The sequence below is a fragment of the Lepisma saccharinum genome, chromosome 16, assembly GCF_977018435.1.
Source record: "Lepisma saccharinum chromosome 16, izLepSacc3.1, whole genome shotgun sequence".
NCBI lineage: Eukaryota > Metazoa > Arthropoda > Insecta > Zygentoma > Lepismatidae > Lepisma > Lepisma saccharinum.
Genome location: NC_139244.1, coordinates 19,929,614 through 19,952,941, shown reverse-complemented (window position 1 = coordinate 19,952,941; position 23,328 = coordinate 19,929,614). Strand labels below are relative to the sequence as shown.

Here is a 23,328-nt window from a genome sequence, read left to right as displayed (position 1 = left end):
GCTGAGAAAGCAAAGAGTATCTGGTTCACATCTAGGTCACTGCACAGGTTTCTGTTTCTACTAGAGTACTGGACTAATACTGGACCACTTTCTCTCAAAAATACTCGATCGAATCTCTCATGCTCGTTCTGCTGCACTCGTAGTGGAATGATTGACAATGCCCCGTATTTCAGAGCCTAATAAGCAACACTGTTAACATAAAACCCATACACGGAAGGAAACCACTCTATGCAATTACAATTCTAAATAATAATTCTGTATATTATTATGTACGGCTAAAATTCAATATGTATGAAAGTATGCAATATCTACAGACCAAAACGTAAAATGGATACACATGCTAAGCAATTACAAATATCATATCTCAGTGCAACAAACACGCGTACATCATTGTTCACTTACGGAAAATGATAATAATATTCTGAGAAATAATAAAATGCAGTTATAACATTCAATTGAACATCATTTTAATGTGACAATATTCGTAGAAACATAAAATGTCAGCCTTGGTAGTTTTAGCCCATAATCATATATATCGTTTTCTCATATCTCTGTAAGATACAAAACTGCATTTTTACATGGAGATGGACTATGTTTACTTATTTTCCAATTTCACTTCGTCCTTTACTTCACGATCCATATTTGAGGATCCATTACCATAGACAAATGACGGAATTACGTGTACTAATAGGGTTCGAGATTTTGAGAGTATTCTGCTCGTTCGAGCATTTTTCGCTCAAGTGTAAGTCCTATCAATTCAGCATGCTATCTAGCGTTGCCCGGGCAAACTGTTTGCAGCTCGAGCGAGAAACGCTCATTGCAGCACTTTAGTCTCTACCTATCATCCATCCTCACAGATGTATTTCTTGAAATAACACAAACTCACGCATGTACACACACACACACATGCGCTCTATCCCAAAAACGACAAACTTACCGGTGTGATGCAATTACTATCGAAATGGCTGCCCTTCTCCTTTTCTGGTGGCAAGTAGGCTCCTTTGTTGCGAAGGTCTTCTCTGATTCTAGCCATTTCATCTATCTTCTCTACTGCTTCCTTTGATGCACGGAAACGGCGAGACCTCTGCTGGTTCATCTTTGCTCGAGGTGCCTAGAAAAGAGGGTAATATTTGTTTCAAATTGTACTGGATTCTTGGTAACATCTTGAGAAACATCTGGGAAGAAGCAAAGGATATTAGAATATTTTCCATGTTACATGATAATTTTCTCCATACAGGCTCCTGTTCAAAGTTTTAAGAATGTGCTGTAACAATATGCACAGGGCCTTCCCGATGGTGTAGTGGCCAAGATGTCACTTTGTAATCAAAAGGTCCCAGATTGGATCCAAAGTAAAGGTACATGCACAATGGTTCTGTTTGTTTGTCTGGTCCTGATTAGCCAATTTTAGCACAAAGTGGACTAAAACAAACAACATATACAATCCACTTCAGGTGAAATGACATGGTTCATAGTTAGGACGTTAAAAAAAATTGCCACTTTATCTCAACAGGAGCTTAAAAGAATTCTCGTGTTACTGAATTATTAATGGTCTTGCATCTTGTACAAGTTGTTCAGATTGTACATTTTGGAATCTTTCTTTACTTCCCTGTACATCAATAGGACATTAATTAACATGTTTTAAAATGTGTGTTACGTAACGCCCATATTTTTGTGTAGCCGAAACATGTACATAAATAGGTAAAGAAAAAAATTTTAAAAATTTATCTGCAAATAATATTTTTTGTAGTCTTCGGTCATTTCCTTCATTCATGAGCTATTTTTAGGCAACTTTCAGACCGAAGTAACAAGTGAAATGTCTCACTTGGAAATGAACTTCCCGAAATAAATGCAACTTTTTGTACAGAGTTGACAAGCTGAGCATGCTTGCTGTCATTTATGTGTCATTGGTCATTTTCTCAATACACTGTGTCACCTCAGTCTGTTACTTTGCATTTCTCCCATCGCTCGCTAATCGCAAAGATGAGGATGAGTAATGAAGAAACACTTTCAAAGAACATGCCCAGGCTGGGATTCACAACCGGGGCCCTGCGCCGTAGCATGCTACAGTAACCACCCCGCCACAGGAGCCGGCCCATTTTGGTCTGAAAGCTGCCTACGGTTCAAGTGAGTTTCTTGGGAATTCACAGTCATTATGCACTATTCCCAGAATCAGCATGGATTAATTGAGAAATATGGCAGTATGGCAATATAAAAACAAAATTCATTGACAATTCCATGTTTTTTTTTAGACCACAACATTAAAGAAATTACCTTCTGAAAGCTCATCCAATGATTTTTCACCCCATTCCAATTCTGCAAATGCTTTCCTGTCATTCCCATACAATGTGTGAAAAATTAATGCCAAATCACACGGAACTGGATACCCAGTAATAGATCGACCACAAGGAAAAAAACCTTGGGACAAAAAGTCCCCACGCAGCTTTCCCTTCTTCCCTCCACCTCGGGCCATAAAGAAGCAAGGTCCACTCTCCCCCTCCCCTACTCGTGGGAGTACGGTGCACAGGAATCGCGGGTCTGCGCAGGTTGTTTTGCTTGTGGTTCCACTATAGTTGGCGCTGAACTGGCTACCTGCCCGGATGTGATGGCTGCCTGGCTGGCTGCTTGACTGGTTTGGAGGAATAGGACATGTTCTAATTGCTACTTGCTTTCCTCGACTGGATTCTCAGGAACAGCCAATCAGAGCAAAGTTTGGCCATGTAAAGATAATCTGTGAGTTTGCAAAGGGGAGTTTTTGTCTGTGGTTTCCGAATGTTGGCTGTTTTTGTTACTTTCTCGATAAAAAATGAAAGGAATGACGTGCAGTGCATTCGTGTTCAGTTCATTAATATTTAAATATTTATACAGAGCGATGAGATGTGTACATGACAAATATGATTAGCAGAATCCTTATTATTACAAGTGTATTAAATGTTTGATTTTTTTAAAATTTGTGAATGAATCCTGTGAATCTCATGTGTATATATATTGATTATGCATACCAGAGTTATTAAAAAGCTTGTTCGGGATGCTTTGATTACCATGTCTTATGGGAACAAAAGTCTATCGACAAGTACGGTAACGAGTATTGTGTGAGGTGAAAACTAGCAAATGGGTAGCCAGTCCAGCGCCAACTAGGGCATTCCTACTGGAAAAACAGTTCCGTGTGATTCAGGCTTAATACATCATATGAAAATCAACCTACTGGAAAATATAGCTGCACAAATTATATTTAAAAAAATCACAAGTTGAAAATCTGAAAATTTTGAAGAAAAAAAAATGGAATGCTTACCACACCATCTATAGCCATGTACAGCAAACGCCTCGGCCTCACAATACGAAACAATCGATCGATGCACTCAAAAATGGCCACCATCATTTCATCTTCATCCTTAGGTGCTGGTCTGAAAATTAAGAATTGCATTTTAACAATGTTTGAGGATAGTTTGAGATTTCATTCCAAAAACTTTTAGTGATTAGAAAAAAAGATAAGAAACAAATCCTAGTCAAATAAATAAGGTATTTATGTGCATAAGATTCCCTTGGCAAGTGGCATGCTTTCAGCTGCTACGTGAACCTCATTCGAACAGCACAAAAACGTTTCAAAGGCACTACAGATGAGTGCTTGTTTGTCACAAATGTTTCCAAATAAATATTTCTATTTCCCTGTTCAGGGGAAACTGATTCCCTGACTTTTCCTGCTATTTTGCAATAAATCTTGTTTACAGGATATCATTTAAGTGGAAATATGAAAACAATTGTTCAAGTTACACGAAACAACACAACCTTAAGTAAGTATTACTTTTCTATGACAACAATTGCATCGAATTAAGGTTTAAAGATATGAGAAAAGTCTATATTCCTCGCAAAAACAACAATCATATTCTACATTACCTGAAGTTTCACGATTCCTAGATAAACAAGGACCCTTTTGCAGCTTCTGAATGCTAATCTTGTTTCTTACTTCATACAATTATTCCATATTTTAATAACAGAAGATGGTGGCTTTTAAACATCACCCGTAAAAGAAATTCAGTGGTTCCTGAATGTAATTTTACCTATTTCTACAATTTTGAAATGCAAATCATAAACAAGTGTAACTTTGTGTGTACACTACGACTTACTAAGGGTGATACTTACTTATCTTCTGGATGTGTACAAGGGTGGATAATACCATTCATATCAAGATACAAGTTGTCAAATTCGACATTGTTAGGATTCGGCTGGGATGTATCCACAGGGATTGTTTCGTCACCTACTTGTTGAGGCTATATGAAATGAAAAAACAAAACAATGAAAATAAGTGAAAAACGAACACAAGGATTTTTTGATGGGTCATTTCATGTCAAATCAACCAATTTTAAAATAATTGGTTGCATGACCATTTTAGAAAATTGGTTTGTACATGTTTCTAGATATCAAAACCAATGTTCGAAAAATTTGTCTGTCCTTGGTTCTCCTGGGGTGGCCATTTTTCCAACATGGCGCACCAAATGGATGTGGGTTTGAATTGAGATTTCGCAGATCTTCAGTTCTCATACCTTGTATTTTCAATTTCTGGTAAGTCAAGTATTAAAATCCTGTGTTACAATATTATGACAATTTTTTAACTCAAATTCAAAAAAGAAAAAGACTATTATTCTAGGTATGCATGTAGCTTAACCTTACTCCCCAATGTTGCAAATTAGGACACACACGTTACCTCATATTGACCAAACGAGTTGAGTCTAAAAGTTGATATTTTTACTGTGAGTTAGGTTCATGCAGGGTTTCCTTTATGCCAAATTTCAGATTTTTTCATGAGGACCCATCTGAGATATTTAACCCCGAAGACTGTCAAAATTCCATAAATGGCCATGTTAAAAAAAGGGGTTCATTTCTAAGCACCGACATTTTATTTGCAGACACCCAGCAGGTAGGTCCACACAAAAAAAAATTCAAGCCTTAGACTAAACACCTTCATTAAAACAAATCTGCCGTAAAAATTCAATTTTAACTATAGTTACCCAAATTTCCACCATAATTTTCATACTTACGATGTAATTTGGAGCAAAACATACTTGATTATCACAGAAAGTATGCTTCATTAGCTACAAAATTATTTTCGTTTCAGGTCTCTAACTCTAATGGTTGTTGAGATATTAAGGTTTCTGTAAACTACTTCATGAGCAAAAAAAGCCATGCAGCATGTTGGAAAAATGACCGCCCCAGGAGAACCAAGGACAGAATTTTTTTTCGAACATTAATTTTGATATCTAGAAACATGTACAAACCTAAAAATGAAAATTTTGTAGAATGGTTATGCAACCACCATTGGATGATTTGGGATGGAATGACCTGCAAGGTAACATATAACTCTATCCACTCCCTTTCTAACCACCCACCCCAACATAAAGCCAATGTATGGCTTAACTTATACAGAAGAACCTTCTCGCACTGTTCAAGTGAAGAAGATTTGAAGGAAAAGTTACCATAGTGATGGACACGGGACTTCAAAATGGATACACAGTACATCAACTCTCTGCATGGTGCAGCAAAGCAGAAATGCAAGTACGACAACCTAACCTACTCCACCAAGCCAGCAGTGATAAAGCTAAATGGATTGCCTTCCCTTACCACCAGACTACATCCAACCACCTAGCCAAGACCTTGAAACAATATGACATAAAAGTCGCACACAAACCAATGAACAAAATAGCCAGTGCCCTAAGCAAACACAAGAGATCATTCCTTTCCCCACTAGACAACCCAGGTGTATACAATGACCAGTGTGACTGCAACTCACACTACATTGGCAGATCCATCAGATCTGTCAACGATCGTATACAACAGCACTTAGCGGACGCAAAAAAATCCCAACCCACTACCGGACTAGAAAGGTACCTCAAGTTCAACAAACACAGGATCCAAAAAGTTTCGGTTAGGCACACATCACACACCCTAATCGACACCAAAATCAAAGACACATATGCAATTATGCACTTTCCGCACGAGCTGAACATCGACAGCGGTCAGGCTCATCATGTTTGGCTCCCGCTAGTACAAAACCTCAAACCCATCACGTGCAGCAGATGAAATGGCTACACCAGCACCCCTAGCGGTAGTCGAGGAAACAACAACAGGAACCGGAAGTCAACCTAACAGTAAAGCATCGAGTTCCCAAGTGGATGGTGGCAGAGGCCACTGAAATTAATAGAACATTTGTAAGTAAGTTTCGCGGATACATCTTTAGTAACTCGGTTACGTCTTATATAACTTTTCATCAGAAATTCAGAATTTATACTGATTATTTTTTTTTTTAAGTGTGTCCAGTTATTGGTTTCAAAATCTGTTTATATTACACCTACATTTTTTTCCTGTCCCTGTAAAGCCTGCATTGTGAAAGGGCAACAGTACATATATATATAAGGGCTAAATTGAAGTATATACAGTATGTATCATATTTGTTCGTACAGGCTGTATACATTGTATGAAACCCCTCTGCACAGGGTCAGTTGGCGAAATATCATAACAAAAGGTGTCCAGCATTCAAGGAGGACCTTCGAAAAGGTAGTATGTACAATAGATGTGTGTACCTTTCTTGTTCGTACGCATGAGTCATGAGTAGTGACCATGACACACATCTTCAGATGCAGGTCTGTCTAGCCACTCTGCCATTGCTACCTGTATGTGTTCAATCATCCTGTCAACGTGGGCAGTTTGTAATGGGGAAGTGAAAGGAGCTCAGCTCTGACCTTAAAGGTGTGACAGTGAATCTTGCTCTTAAAGAGCGTTCTGAGTGAAATAGGGTCGTGAGAGAAATTAAGGCTAATCCAAAATTGAGATCATGGGTGGAAAATGCAACAGGAAACACAGTGAGCACTTCAACCGTTCATCGTGCATTGTACAGATAGAGATATCATGCTCTGCAATTTCAATTTGTTACGTGCATAAAGACCAGGAGTTCTGGAACAATATGATCTGGCCTGATGAGACTACAGGGTGTGAAGGAAGGCATGTGAAGATAACAATGTAGCTAATACTCTTCCTACCGTGGGGATGTACTCCATTGAAAGGGGTTGGAACTACCATATTTACTCATGTATAATGCACACTTTTTTCCAAAATTTTTGCCCCCAAAAACTGTGGTGCGTATTATGCACAGAATAATTCAGACAGCCAACATGAAACCGTGCAGGGTCATTACATGATTTTGGGACACTTGCATTGATTTTTCATGTTTAAGGAACCCTATATCGTTGTAAAGCTTGAATCCTGCAGTTTCTGAATATGGAAACAGTATTCTATACAAGATAATGACACTAATGTGAAATGCTGTTGAAATAAGTTCATCAAAAAATGAAGAAACGTTCTGATTTTTATGGTACTTTTTGGATAAAAGAAAAGAAAACACAAGGAAAAAGATAATAAAAATTAAAATGTATTACTGGCCAAATAATATGACATACATGGAGTGTGTAAATTCCTTAATGGAAGAAATCTTGTGCTACTAACTGCTATTTGGAAGGTCCTGAATGTGCCTCGTATAAATGTTACATTAGTCATGGAAAGAGAAAGTATATATTTTGAAAAAGAAGGAATGAGCAATTGAATAGGTATGACGTCATTCACTCTTGATCAGCATAGCAACAGATTTACAACCTACAACTAAGAAAGCTATTTCTTGAAACTGGACTGTACTGCGCATTATATACGAGATATAATTTTTTGTCACTTTTACCCATCCAAAACCAGAGTGTGCATTATACGTGCACTATACACGCGTAAATACGGTATTCATTTTATTGATGGCAATGTCGCCAGTTTACACGTTCCAACAAGACAATGACAGCAAATCCACGGTGGGTATCAACAAGGGATGGCTCATCTGGAATGTTCCAAAACAGCTGCACACTCCTCCGCAATCAGATGAGCACTTGTGGCAATATTGAAAAAAGCGTTGAAAACTATACTCCAACTTCCAAAGAGAAGCTCAAGAGGATTGTATCGCAAGAGTGGGAGAATATCAGCCCAGAGCAGGGCTCGAAAAATCCCAGTCGCCATGGCAACTGAAAATTTCATCCTGGCGAATGTGATATTTTGCTGTAATGTTGCCATTTATTTTATTGGTATGTACTGGATTTTGAAGATTTTAAGTTCAAATTGCAGTGCAGTGTAAGTAGCAAATGATTTTTTCTTATCAACGTTGTGCACATTCCATAGAATCAGTAATAATACCTTACTCTTTGTCGTCATCATCCTTCCCACATTTTGCTCGAGTACTTAGAAAAGAATTAATCAGCGAACTGCAAGAACAAAAGTATATAACTTTAATATTGGATGCATCGACAGATAAATCCTCTACATGCCATCAACTATGTGCAGTGAATATGTCAGTGTGACTCCCATGTAGCGCAATAAAAAAATCTGATAAATTGGCCATATTTCTTAAACTACAGTAATGCATCAGTGCATAGCCTCTCAACACAGTTGTAAGTTTGTACCTTGCAATTTAAATCTCAAACAAATGTATGATGTATTTTATTTTCATTAGCCATTGTTTTCCCCCCCTGGCACCCGGCTCTGAAGAAAATGTTTCGAGCACTGGCCCAGAGACATGCCAGAACCTAGTGAGTTCTATGAAGCGAGGGTTTCAAGCAATCATTAAGGCCAAAGGGTATTCAATAAAGTATTAGGAATTTTGTGATTCTTTAGTTTGTGTCTGTTTTTATTTGGAGTACTCGTGATGTGATTCTAGGTGCAAGAATGGACACTTGGGTTGCATTATTGTATTTATATCAAACGTCATGGGATTTTTATTAAATTTTTATTTAATTTTTATTTAATGTGTCATGTTGTCATGTTCTGCACATTATTTGAGCAAGCAATTGTTCTCTTTCACTTTTCCACTATCTGTGTACAAATAAGTCGACTGGTACATACTGTATTTAAACTATGTTTGCCTAACCTTGATGTGCATGGTTCGTGGGGCTATTTATGAATGGTGTGTGGGGCTATCCGTACATGTTTCGTGGGGTTTTAGTACCTGGAAAAAAAATACAAAATCAGTAACACGAAAGTAGATATTTTTTGATGAAGAAGGTTGCAAAACTGCATAACCACTGATCATCGACAACGTTAGTCAAGATTTCTCCGTCATATTGCGTGTAATGCAAGCAAAAATGAACAATCAAGAATTATTCGATATGTGGAAAATTGAGATTATTTGCGTGAAAAAAGCCAAATTCCACCTTCACGAATCCTCAGTAATGCAGAATATGTAAGTACCACAGAATATGTAAGTACCAATGTGAAAAATAAGAAAATAAACGAATATGAGACGTTTCCTGGAGATTAATCTTTTGCCGCCCAAGAGTCTCGAACGAGATACAAGTGTCCATAAGTTGGGACAGGGGTTACCCTGCATTGTCTAAAAATAGAATTTCAAGCAGCTGCAAGAATCGCCGCTCATTTTTTACTGTGTTCTAGCTTTTCGTTCGTGAATGTTGTGCGTAGGTGTCATTTTGTGCCCAAGTGCGAGGACATTTTTTGGGAGAAGTGACAATTTTTAAAATAATTTTTGCGGTTTTTCTCCCTCCCCCTCCATATATATGCCAAATTTGCATAAATTTTGCATTTTGACCTTTTTTCGGGGGGAGGGGGAGGCGGAGGGGGAAACACCATTTTTTGTAAGAAAAGTATTTTTGAGGAGATTTCCCCCCTTTACCCCTCCATATGTACGCCGAATGAGCATAAATTATATATCGTCTGCATCTGTGATTCATTCTGCGTACAACGGTATATCATTCATATCTCCAGGGCAAATAGTCTCTGAGCTAAAGTCATTTCAAGTTACAGCTGCATTTTGAAGCTTGAATCAGTGGCGTGCCAACCATTCCTTTTGGGGGTACAACTCAAGTTACATTGGTCATATGATAATAATGCAAATATTTTTGTGTTCCTTACATGTCAGCGATCATTTCCATGTGCATGTCGACACTGTCATGTACTTTTTTCTTGGGGAGAGGGTGGGGGAACCAATTTTTTTCCCCGAAATTTTGGAATTTTGAGAGTTAGCCCCCTCCCCCCTGCCACATATACGCCGAATATGCATAAATTTCATATAGTCTGAATCTCTGGTTCATTCCGCGTACAACGGTATATCACTCATCTCTCCAGGGCAATTAGTCTCCGATCTACTCTCGTTTAATTGAAACTCTGCATTTTGCTCAAAATCAGCTCGGTACCGAGAGGCTTACATGTGAAAATGGCCTTGGGTGCCAAAAGGTTAAAACGGTAATGAAGCACACACATGTAAAAGACAATTTATATTATTTTTGCTGTTGGTTTGGAATGAGGTGGATGAATTGATTATGTAATGCGTTTAAATAATATATATTCAATGTTTCTTTAATACATGCCATGTATACAAAAAGAACATATTTTTCATTTTTGTCGTTCAAAAATACAGTTTGTGTTTCTTTTCCATTATTAGCTAATGTGAAATTGAACGTTTTGAAAAAATACCAGGTAAAAATGCCAATTATAATAAAAATAATAACAATAATGCCATTATTATTTTTATTATTGGTACATTTATCCTGCTACTTGCCTCCACCCCCCTCCCCGACAAAAATCTGTAGCTGTGCCTCTGAGTGGTCTTTATGACCTTGGAGAACGTGTCATGTTTCTTCAATTTCTGACAAAGTATTGAAGAATTGTAGAAATTATTGTTACAGTAAATTTGAACCTTGGTTAAAGTAAATAACATTGTTTGGAGTTCCGAAAAGTGCAATTGGTAAAAATGTACTATTCCACACACACCTGTAACTTCTTCGTTTCGTCACTTTTAACATCCATTCTTACCTATCTGCTTCGCGGAACATTCTTTAAGGTGTATTCACATTTTTTTGATGCAAGTAATGTCAATTTTTCACATTACGAGTACTTCTTTATTCACGTTGTCTCGCTTGCACACAGTTTTGTGCATACACTCATACATAATCGCACGTCATGCTTGTGTTTTGTCGATTTTCATTCGGTATCCAGTGTTTCCAACCTTCGTAATCCAAAAAACACTCGTCAAGAAAGCTGATGTAATTTTATTTTTTTTCACAATTTTTTTTTACTTCTTCGCATTGTTTTACGAACAAAATTTTAACTATGCTTGACTAACCTAACTGAAACGACTGAAGATGACCGGACCCCTCTCCGATTTTCTTCATATCTGGCATACTCACTAACTGAGACATCCTAATCACGAATCTGAAGTTAAAAGTTGTCGGAAACTTCTAGAAATTGCAAAATAAGGGATTAGTTTTCGGAATGGAAACAGTCTATTTTCGCGAAATTTTTTGTTTCACAAGCAAATATATGTATTCCTGATACTACCACGACACCAAATTTTAACTATGTTTGCCTAACCTAACTGAAACTAACCTAACCACATGTCAATGGTTCGTGGGGCTAGCGTCAATGGTTCGCAATTATTTTGCAATTTCTAGACGTTTCCAACAAATTTTAACTTCAGATTCGTCATTACCAGGCCTCAATTAGTAAGTATGCCAAATATGAAGAAAATCGGAGAGGGGTCCAGTCATCTTCAGTCATACCACCTAACCTAACCTTGCAGGAAATGGTTCGTGGGGTATCCATGAATGGTTTTTGGGGCTATTAGTCAATGGTTTGTGGGGCTCCCGGTACGAATTTCACCACGCATCCACGACACTCCATGTTTGTATTTTTGGTTGGAAATACAGAAGGTTGGAAACAATGCATGCCAATGAACATCAACAAAACACAAGCACGACACGTGATGATCTACGAAGGTATACGCTCCAAAGGCTATTGTCCATCGGAGAATTAATTTTCAATACAAAACATGAATTTCCGCTATGAAGCATTCCCACATGACAGAAAAAACCTTCCAGATGTTAGACAATGCTACAGGAACTTATTACCGTCAGTAGTTTTTTGTGTATAAATCAAGAAATCTGTTTGTGGAATAGTAAATTAGTACCGTGCAATTTATCAGCGAAAAAAATACGTAAAAATACCTTATCCAAGCACCTATGCTTCCCATTGACAAGTCATTTTTTGCTCATGGAAGAAAGGTACAGAATTGCAGATTAGTGGAAATGATTGTGAAAGTAAATTTGAAGCTTTCGGAAAGTAATTAGCACTGTTTCCAGTTCCGAAAAGACCTTTATCGGCAAATTGAAGTTGGAAAAGGTACACAAATATACCCGCTATCCATTGACAAGGAATTGCAAAGACTACTGCTGACCCGAGGCTTGAAGAAGTGTCCTGCGCCAACGCTGAAGACATTTTTGTAATTATTGTAATTCTAGGTAAAATTTCAGTAACCACCAAACGTCTCTAATTCCCTTATTTTTCACATTGATACTTACGTATTCTCCGTTACTAAGGATTCTTGAAGATGGCATTTTGTTTTTTCCACGCAAATAATCTCAATTTTAGACATATAGAGTATCTTTTCTTGTTCGCTTTTGCTTGCATTACACGCGATATGGCGGAGAAATCTTGACTAGTGTTGTCCATGATCAGTGGTTATGCAGTGTTGCAACCTTCATCATAGAAAAATACGTACTTTCATGTTACTGACTTTGTATTTCTTTCCAGGTTCGAAAAATGCACGAACCATGCATGGATAGACCCACAAACCATGCACGGCAAGGTTAGATTAGGTTCTGTTAGGTTAGGCAAACAGTTAAAATTGTTTTTTAAAATTAGATTTTTTTTTGGGTTCGAAAACCCCACGAACCATTACGTCAAGGTAAGGTTAGGTTCTGTTAGGTTAGGCAAACATAGTTAAAATTGTTTTTTAAAATTAGAAAAATTGAAGATAAGTTATTTCAATATAACATATAATCTGGGTTTTTGGACATTCCAATTCCTTCACAATTCCATGGTGAATTACAAATTTTACTGGATCTTCAACGCCGTGCAATTTCACCACAGATCCTGTTCACGTCATGTTGTCGCAAGTTCGTAATCAGAAATGATGAACAGTAACTCACGTTTATTTACGTTCTACAACTGTTACACAGTTACAAAACCACGTATTTGGAAACACTGATTGGTTGTTACGCACGCAAAAATTTGTTTCACGTAGTAGACGGACATCAAAGGAACAGCTTTCCTGCATCGGGGTGAAATTAATGTTGAAAATTACATGATTTACTGGCAAAACAATTTCAGCGAGGGGAAAACACACTTCCAAGGCCTTCCTAAAGTATAAATAAACTCATTTCGGTAAGTACTTTCTCCTGTAAAATTGAAGAAGTACGTTTTGCGGAAACAAACATTTGACCTAATACTAATAGCGGTAACATTATCGTATGAGGGAAACAAATTCCTTCAAATTTACAGGAGAAAATACTTACGGAAATCAGTTTCTTTAGCGTTGTGGAAGTTCCCGAATATAGATTTGATCCATTTTAATGTGAATGTGTGTTGTTTTCTGCGAAATTCTCTGTCCGACATGCTGTTTCTGCTCCCGCCATTTACTTTCTGCATGAGAGTGCAATGTTCCGTGTGTTAAGATGATGCAACCCCGTAGCCAGTGTTTCAGCCTCGCTGTGTTTTCACTAGAACCACGTGTCGAGTATTTTTAATTTTTTTTGGAACGCGTTTACAAAACCGGACCACTCTTTGCTATGAAATTTCGCCTACTCACTAATTGAGACCTCCTAATCACGAATCTGCATGTAATAATTGGCGGTCAAGTATGGTAATCGATAAAAAAATGAAATAAACTATGTTTTCTTAACGTAACGTAACCCTACCATAAGAACAGCAGCTCCACGAAACAAGCCATTTTCCCCGAATGGATGGCACTTATTGCACAACACTGTTGCAACATTGTGTTCTGACGTCACAGGAGAGAGCTTTTTCATGTTAGGCAATACAAGGTAACGCGTCTCTTAGCGAAAATATTAATTTTTCTTTGTATTTATGCTAATGGAACCTAACCTAACAGGCCCAACCTAACCACGTAGGCATTCCTCGTCTGACGTCAATATTAAAGGTTGCAAGATTGTTGTGCGTAAAGGAAGAGCATTAACGAATTGCGAAAGAAAGATGGTTCCGACCCGAATGGGTGTCACTTATCACACAACACTGTAGCAACATTGTGTTCTGACGTCACAGGAGAGACCTTTTTCATGTTAGGCAATACAAGGTAACGCGTCTCTTTGTGAAAATATTAATTTTTTTTTGTATTTACGCTAAAGGAACCTAACCTAACAGGCCTAACCTAACCACGTAGGCATTCCTCGTCTGACGTCAATATTCAAGGTTGCAAGATTGTTGTGCGTAAAGGAAGAGCATTAACGAATTGCGAAAGAAAGATGGTTCTGAATTGCTGTGTATGGACAATGAACGTGGTAAATCGCAAGGTTATTTTACAAGTTCTACACGTAAATGGGACGTATTAGCATAATTTCAAATCCGGGCACGAAAGTAGATATTTTCCGGTGAACGAGGTTGCAACACTGCATAAATCGACAAAACACTCTCAGAACGCCCCCTAAACCAGTACGCTATCACGGCCATAATGTGTTACATATTCGAAACAACAAGTAACAGTAAGTACTCGTAAATAGAAAAAATAGACATTATCTTAGTTAGAAATGCATTATTTCGCCTTAAGAAATGTTCCGCAACACGTTAGCAATGTAAAGAAGTCCGAAATATATGATTAGTAGGTGTTTCCCTCATACGATAATAGTACCAGAGAGGTTATTTCAATAGTAAGAGCCCTAAACTTGACTCGCCTAACCTAACCACAAAACACCTTCGCAGAAGAGAAGAATCATATAGGAGTATACTGAAGTGAAAAACCATTCTCAAGCAAACAAGCAGTAAGAAATCGCTAAACTCCGAAGTATGGGTTGACAGACATAAATAGAAATCGAACCATGGAAAGAAAAATGTTTGTGTTCCATAATGATCTCGGAACTCGGGTTGAAATTTTGTACCAAAGTTGTTGCACTAGCACATTTTAATATCTGGAATTGTATTTGTTTCAAAAAATGTTTATTAACAGTTTCATGCATCGGAGACACATTTAAATCGGATATTTTGTCTTTCTCGTGGTTTGTACTTACCAATTATGTATTGCGGAACATAGTGGAGGGTGCCAATATGCTTTTTGCACGAAAACAAACACTTTTTCTCCTAAAATAAACCATTTTCCTTAATGCTACAGAAAGCACGTCACGGTGCGATATCGCTTGCTTTGCAAATTGTAACGCTTCTTTTGTTTTCGAATATCAAAGTTTCCAACTCTACTGTGCATGAAAGTTGTAAAAAACCGGGGATCACGTCTGGAAATTGTACATTTCGATGAAACATTGTTCGTTAGCCCCAAAAACCATCCACGGGTAGCCCCACAAACCATTGACGTTAGCCCCAAAAGCCATCCACGGGTAGCCCCACAAACCATTGACGTTAGCCCCACAAACCATTGACGTTAGCCCCAAAAACCATCCACGGGTAGCCCCACAAACCATTGACGTTAGCCCCAAAAACCATCCACGGGTAGCCCCACGAACCATTCACACGAGGTTAGGTTAGGCCTGTTAGGTTAGGTTCCATTAGCACCCATTTCACCCCTAAATTCATCGAAAAACCATTTTCCTTTCTCGACAAAAAACCGCCCGTTTCTCGAAGAAAAAAAAAACTCTCGTTTCTCGAAAAAATCGCGCGTTTGGAAACCCTGATTCCACTAGCGAGATCGCGTGACTTCCGACGCTAGAGCCATCTGCAGGTACATCTTGGAAACAACGGCATGATGTTGTCGATTTTCACAAAATGCGCAATATTATTACATGAAAAGTGATTATTTATTGTTCTGCTGCATTGTAGAATGAAGTTTTAGGAAGAATATATATCGACGGAGGTTATAAACCTTGGAGAAACTCATTTCCGTAAGTCGTTTCGGTACTATTATCGTATGGGTGAAACACCTACGAATCATATATTTCGGACTTCTTTACATTGCTAACGTGTTGCGGAACATTTCTTAAGGCGAAATAATGCATTTCTAACTAAGATAATGTTTATTTTCTCTATTTACGAGTACTTACTGTTACTTGTTGTTTCGAATCTGTAACACATTATGGCCGTGATAGCATACTGGTTTAGGGGGCGTTCTGAGAGTGTTTTGTCGATTTATGCAGTGGTGCAACCTCGTTCACCGGAAAATATCTACTTTCGTGCCCCTATTTGAAATTATGCTAATACGTCCCATTTACGTGTAGAACTTGTAAAATAACCTTGCGATTTACCACGTTCATTGTCCATAAACAGCAATTCGGAACCATTTTTTTTTTTCGCAATTCGTTAATGCTCTTCCTTTACGCACAACACTCTAGCAAACTTGAATATTGACGTCAGACGAGGAATGCCTACGTGGTTAGGTTAGGCCTGTTAGGTTACGTTCCATTAGCATAAATACAAAGAAAAAATAATATTTTCGCTAAGAGACGCGTTACCTTTGTATTGCCTAACATGAAAAAGGTCTCTCCTGTGACGTCAGAACACAATGTTGCTAGTGTTGTGCGATAAGTGACACCCATTCGGGTTGGAACCATCTTTCTTTCGTAATTCGTTAATTCTCTTCCTTTACGCACAACAATCTTGCAACCTTGAATATTGACGTCAGACGAGGAATGCCTACGTGGTTAGGTTAGGTTCCATTAGCATAAATACAAAGAAAAATTGTAAAAACAGCTCTCTCCTGTGACGTCCGAACACAATGTTGCTACAATGTTGTGCGATAAGTGACACCCATTCGGGAAAAATGGCTTGTTCCGAACTCGACAGGTGGTTCTAGTGAAAACACGGCGAGGCTGAAACACTGGCTACAGGGTTGCATCATCTTAACACACGGAACATTGCACTCTCATGCAAAAAGCAAATGGGGGGAGCAGAAACAGCATGTCGGACAGAGATTTTCGCAGAAAACAAAATGCATTCGCATTAAAATGGATCAAATCTACATTCAGGAACTTCTAAAACGCTCAAGAAAATGATTTCCGTAAGTACTTTCTCCTGTAAATTTGAAGGAATCCGTTTTACCCATACGATAATGTTACCGTAGTTTCTTGTGTAAAATTGAAGAAATGTGTCTCCGATGCATGAAACTGTTACCAAATGTTTTATACATGTTAAAAATACGTAGTTCTGTCGACGGTAGGTTCAATTATGGATAAAACATACATGGAGGACGGCGCCTTGCTTAAAAATTCAAGGCCCATCGGTGGTGTGGTTAGCGACAGTGACTGTAAGCAGACGGTATACGCTATGTATGATGATAATCTATCTATTTCATTATTTCAGTAAATCTCCAGAATGGATATGTAAAAACAATACACTAAAATAAGTTTCAAGTTCAATACAACGAGAGCCGGGTCTTACCTTTTCTTCAATACAATCCACAATTACCGACGGATACTTCTTACATAACCACCTGAAGAATGCTGGAACTCCCATTATGTACTTTTGAAGTCCACAAGAATTAAGCAAATATCTATAACATAAATAATTTACATTAAATGTGTAATAACATGAGGTCCATAAACGATGCTAACAGTACACTGTGTTTCTCGGCCTCATCACAGATTATATGCAAGCACTGCTGCCAGAACAAGAATCTGGTTGAATTTGCGTTCACTCAGTGAACTTTGTTTAAAGTAGTTTAGAGAACTCATTGCAAAAATTGTATATCCTCTTAATGAAAACAATGCACAATCTGAACCATAGAATCAGAAAGTTAATCATTTGAATGTAAATGGAATGGTTGAATAATTTAGATCCCCATAGCTCCATGTTGCGTTTAGGTAATTGTAATGAATCAGTTATGACAACACTGCTTTACGGTGTCCATCTGTAAATCTGTTTCTGTGCATCTGTGCCTGTGATCGAGCACAAAGATGGCAGCGGCGTTTGGTGTCCATGTGGGTTCTTCAACTGCATGCCTAGCCTTGCATCGAGAGGGAAAGACAGATGTTGTAGCAAATGATGCCGGTGATCGGGTAACTCCTACTATTGTGTCTTTCTACGAGACTGAAGACGTAGTTGGTCTAGCTGCAAAATCTGGACTTGTTAGAAATGGTGCAAATACCATCATTCACAACAAGAAGGTGCTGAGTTTGGCCGTAGATGATCCAGAGCTGCAGTGCATGATTGACAGAAGTTTATATAAAATAGTTGTAGAAAATGACAGAGTAAAGTACGAACTAAAACGTGGCAACAAAACATGTTTTTTTACTCCAGAGGACGTATCGAGATTGCTGTACCACAAGTTGCATTCTGTAGCAATAAGCTCCATGGGATCGGACGAAGAATTGAGAGCTATTGTGACAGTGCCTCATCATTTTACACTAGAGAAACGTCAGGCAGTTAAAAAATCGGCTGAAGCTGCTGGGTTCAGTGTAGTTCAAATGATTAGCGAGCAAGCATCTGCATTGCTGGCATATGGCATAGGAATCAAGGATGCCAGTGATTCACACTGTGTTGTGTACCGGTGTGGTGGTGTTTCTATGGATGTTACAGTTGTACAGGTTGTTAATGGCATGTTTTCAATCAAGAGTTACATCCACAAGAAAAGCTTAGGTGGAGACAAATTTACTAAACTTCTGTCACAATATCTAGCTGGGGAATTCAGACACAAGTGGAAACTAGATCCAGAGGAAAGTAAACGCTCAATGCTGAAACTGTACAATGCGGCTGAAACATGTAAACATGTTCTTTCAATGCTGAGCAGTGCACATTGTTTTGTGGAATCATTATACGAAGGTGTTGATCTCAGTGTTAATGTTTCAAGAGCTCGATTTGAAAATTTGTTGAGTTCTGCAATCGATGATTATGTACAGCCAGTTTATGAAGTGTTAGATAAAGCAGATGTAAAGTTTGAGAGTGTTAAGTCATTGGTTTTGTGTGGTGGCAGTCTGAAGATACCTAAGATGCAACAAACAATTTGTGATCTTTTCCCAAATGCTGAAGTATGCAGTGGAATAAATCCTGATGAAGTTATAGCTTTGGGTGCAGCAAAAGAAGCAAGTTATTTGCCAAAGAAACATGGAATTGAAGACTTAGTGCATTTGTCTGTGGAAGTTCCAGCCATTTCTGTACCTGTGTACTTAAAAGCTTTTAATGAGAAAGACAAGTTTTGTGTAATTCCAGCTTTCACCCCACTTCCTGTGAAGAGAACCAAAATGTATGAAACTAATGGTGAACAGGATGAATTTGGTGTAGAGTTATTTGTGAAAGATGGAATAGAATCTGATAATTTTAAGTTTGTTGGGAAAGTTATACTGGACAAATTAACAAAAGCCACACAGTTAGTTGTGCAAGTGTCAATTAATAGAAATGGTGGTTTTTCTGTGAAAATACATGAAAAAGGCAGTAACAGGAATGCAACTGTTAGAATTGATCCTCAAACGTAACTAAAGTAGATAAGTTATGATCATGAAATTGAAAAAGAAAACTGGAGGGTAATATGACTTCTCTTCCTTAATAATTAGAACTGAATTTTCTGAGCTGCTTCAATTTGAGCCTCGTAAAATTATCTTCATTTTTCAGTAAGTTGCAGGCTCGTATTTTTTTCTTTATAGAGCCTTGGATTTTGTTTATTCGAACACCCTGTAATAATAATAATAATTTGATGTGCACAAATAGTGCTATGATTACAGCATTTTTTTTTTTCTGAGAACAATTTGTCAAGTAAATGTAATAAAGGTAGTTATGGTGTATTTATTTGTGCAATGTATCAGTTGAGATCATCCTCTCCTTAGAGAACAAATAAAACATGACATGAATGGTGCATGTATTACATTAAAAATAATTGTATCTTTGTGAATATTTTCGACAAAACAGAGGAACCTTGTTGAAATTTGTGTTATAGTGTTTCTGGACTTTGGATTGGATTTATCTTAAAAGATCAGTTGCATTCCCCTTGTTGGTATATTTTAACGGAATGACTATTTTCACCAGGTGGTGAAGCTAGCTTTTGAGCTATTTTCACCAGATTTTAAAATGCATGTGCATGATTTGCAACCTGAGCTGGCCTGCTACACGGATGTGTGTATTCTTTACTTGTTGATGTGTATAATGTTTACAATGGTGTGTGTTTATTTTCATGCAGGAGTCGAGTACTTCTTTTCTGCACATCATGGAGTTGAAAGAACACCACAAGGTATTCTGATGTGAACTGGTGCTGCTAATATGGATTTTAAATACAAAACAGGCTATTATCTAAGACTGCATGTTGCAGTCTGAATACGTTGCATTTAATTAGTCAAGTAATATTGAGCTGTGCACAGAACTGTATGTATGCTATAGAGTGACCACAAACATAGGAACCTTCAGACAAAAGCGTTTGCACATCTGTCCGTAAGGAAGTGTGATACACACGGCCCCTCCCCTCCATGCGTGAGTATGGTTCAAAGAAACATGGTTCTGTATGGGTCCTTTTTCTCCTGTGTTCTCTCTATACTTGGCAACTCTTGCTATTAAATCTGGTTAAATCTGTCTTCAGTTTGTTTGCCAGTTGGTTGTTATCTAGAATCTTTGTGTTCGCAGGATGAGGAGATAATTTGGCAACCAAAATAGCATAATTTGACTTTGAGTATAACATTTGACATCGACAAAATTTTTTATTCATGCATTCTTCCAACCTTTGTTTTTCTGACAATGGTGAAATTTAGGATTGGATTTTTCTATTACTCATTGCTCCACAACAAGAATTTTTTTAAAAAAAGAAACAAGTGGTCAATTAATATGTACTCGGATGAATTTTCTGGGCCCAACAAGTCAAGGGTGTTCAGGAAAGCACTTGAGTGAAGGTTCTTTAGGTATATGTGATTGAATTGTATCGTACCTTTTCCCATAAGTCTCACCTGTAATTGTCCATTGTTTCTGCCAACTTTCCAACAATTCTGTTTTAGGATGTGACTAGCACTTTTGCAGAAAAGGTCAGTACTTGTTTATATTTGTGTGTGTGAAAGTAATGCAGTGGGATGCACAAGTATTCCTTAGCAAATTGTCCACTACTATTTTCATTAATATTTCTCCTGCATTCTGCTTGCTTCAATTCTTGAAGCTCTCATTGCATAAAGCAGAGTGTAAATGTGTTAATGGACAATATGCTTGGTAATGCTTATAAATCTGCAGCTGATAGCAAAGATAATAGTAGGCAAATTGCCCACCTTATTCTCGTTCACTCTGCTCTCGTACCAGCATAATTGAATTCCCTTAAAAAAAATTTTGATTGAGTGGCTTGGTTTATTTTACTTTGCTTGTCTGCCATTGTTGGCTAATTGCAAAGATGAGGATGAGTGATGACATGATGAAACTGATGGACACTCGCAAAGAACACCCTTGCCCAGGCTGGGATTCAAACCCATGGCATTGTAGCATGCTATGCTGACCACCCCAACACAGAGGTCGGCTTTCTTTGATGTGCTTGTATGAATGCGTAGAACCGAAATTCAAGGGAACCATAATTTTGCACCAGACAAAGGTCCCGGGTTCGATCCCCGGCTGGTTCAAATCCGGGAACTTTTCTAACTGAAGCAACCCCGGTGCCCACCCAGCATCGAATGACATGGATGCCTGAGGGTAGAGGCAGTCAGGGGCATGATGCTGATCACATCACCCCCACTCACGATCAGATAAAGAAAGTGTGGGTGCTAAGCACAGGGGAGCACTTTACTTTTTTTTTACAGAAATAAGGACTAGAGGAATATATTTCTGAACAATATTTTTGAACCGAATCAGGAAGTGGAAACGTTTTCACTTGCCGACTCCAAAATGTGCATGTCAATTCCAGATCTTCAAAATTCCCAGACTTTTCCTGTTTTCAACATAAGTAGCAACCCTATGGATTAGGAACGGATGCAAAGCATCTTCCCTTCACTGACAGGAGGGGGTATTGTGGGTGGACGTTTTCAGTTTGTTTTCATAAGTGCAGTGGAAAAGCATGGGGAGCTGGATAGTTCTCCATTGGGGAAATAAAAATTTAACACCGAGAGCAGGATATGGTAATGCTTTTCATTATCTGCTATCACATTTGCTGTGATTTCTATATGAAGAGAGATGGGTCACGGATGTTTCAAGAAACCAAAGAGAATGCAGTGAAGCCTTCATTACACTTTTTTTTTCCCAGGGGTGTTCATGCAAAGAACTTATAAAAGAGAAATTTCTATGCAAGGTGGTGTTGAACATAAAGAATCATGCTGTTAAGTTCAATGTGGGCATTTTCTGCAATTGTCAGTTGCTAACTCCTAGTGAAAAATATGTATAGAGGAAAGTTGAATTGTTATGTCAAATAACTATACTAAACATTAATTCCTTATATACATATTAAGTATATTCTATAATTAAGTTTTTATGGTGCTTTAGAAATTTTGTTTGTGGCAGCGCAACCAAAACTGAAAAGTAAAGAATTTGTTACTTACCAGTGCTTTTAATTAGCAAGGAAGATCAAAATATTGGAAAGAAAAACTTCAATTTATCTTCTAGAATAACTTATTAGTGCACAGTAAGTTTTTCTCCATCAAAGCAAATCTCAGAGGAGTTCAGATCTCACTTTAAACTGTAGATCCAGTCCCAATTATCCTCTTGGAGCATATGGTGCACTTAACACTAAACTCAGTCAATGGACAAGTACACCTGACCTGGCACACTTCAAAAACAGCCAGAACAAATTTGGACCTCCTGTACACTCACCTCGCTTAGTACTGCGTCAGTTTGTTTCTTTATGCAGAAGATACAATTAAACCTACAAGTGTATCAACATATGGTGTATAAAAAACACAATACTACTAACTTTGTTGTCCATACAACATTTATGACCTGCCCAAAGTGGAAACAACACACTAAGCAACAGACCAGTCTGCCAGCAGAAAGCACAGATGACTCGCTAGCTCCACCAGATGGGAAAAGTTGAAACTACCACCACCCAAGATCTAACAAACCAGTGACTCCCTACCATCTGCATCCAAGATACCATAACTTTTCTTAATGAAGGCAGTGGTCCTTTGAAATTATTGGGAAAATCAATTACATTTGCAATGCAGAAATGTGAAATTTAGCCTATACAATATTTAACCCAGGTTTACCATGCCCACCATAAATTTTTGTTACCAAGTTTTTCAATTTGAGATGAAACCCAAGTTTGGCTCGACAGCTCTTTGATAAAACATTAATCCTGGTTTAGACATAATGTTTTGTCATCAGTGTTGCATAATCATGCCAGACAGATCAAACTAAACATTGCGTGTGGACAGCAGGTTTGTCAACTGCTTGAAGAACGAATGAGCT

The 23,328-nt window shown here is 38.0% G+C and overlaps 2 protein-coding genes across 2 annotated transcripts in view; one reads left to right on the top strand and one right to left on the bottom strand.

The window, feature by feature from the left end:
• Rat1 (5'-3' exoribonuclease 2 Rat1) overlaps positions 1 to 17,606 on the bottom strand; it is a 160,982-nt gene extending 143,376 nt beyond the window's left edge. The window contains exons 1-4 of the mRNA XM_083137833.1: positions 17,422 to 17,606; positions 4,138 to 4,265; positions 3,290 to 3,401; positions 938 to 1,111 (exon numbers count right to left, since the gene is read on the bottom strand). Coding sequence (XP_082993959.1) covers positions 938 to 1,111; positions 3,290 to 3,401; positions 4,138 to 4,265; positions 17,422 to 17,496 — 489 coding nt within the window. The 5' untranslated portion in view covers positions 17,497 to 17,606. The remainder of the gene's footprint in view (positions 1 to 937; positions 1,112 to 3,289; positions 3,402 to 4,137; positions 4,266 to 17,421) is intronic.
• Positions 17,607 to 17,912: 306 nt separating this feature from the next.
• On the top strand, positions 17,913 to 19,991 carry LOC146000320 (heat shock 70 kDa protein 14-like). Its single transcript, XM_083137832.1, has one exon. The coding sequence runs from the start codon at positions 17,937 to 17,939 to the stop codon at positions 19,449 to 19,451; it is 1,515 nt and encodes a 504-aa protein (XP_082993958.1). The 5' UTR covers positions 17,913 to 17,936; the 3' UTR covers positions 19,452 to 19,991.
• The last annotated feature ends 3,337 nt before the right edge of the window (positions 19,992 to 23,328 follow it).

What these genes read in the sequence shown, in the direction of transcription:
- LOC146000320 (XM_083137832.1), top strand. Translation starts at nt 17,937, where the DNA reads ATGGCAGCGGCGTTTGGTGTCCATGTGGGTTCTTCAACTGCATGCCTA.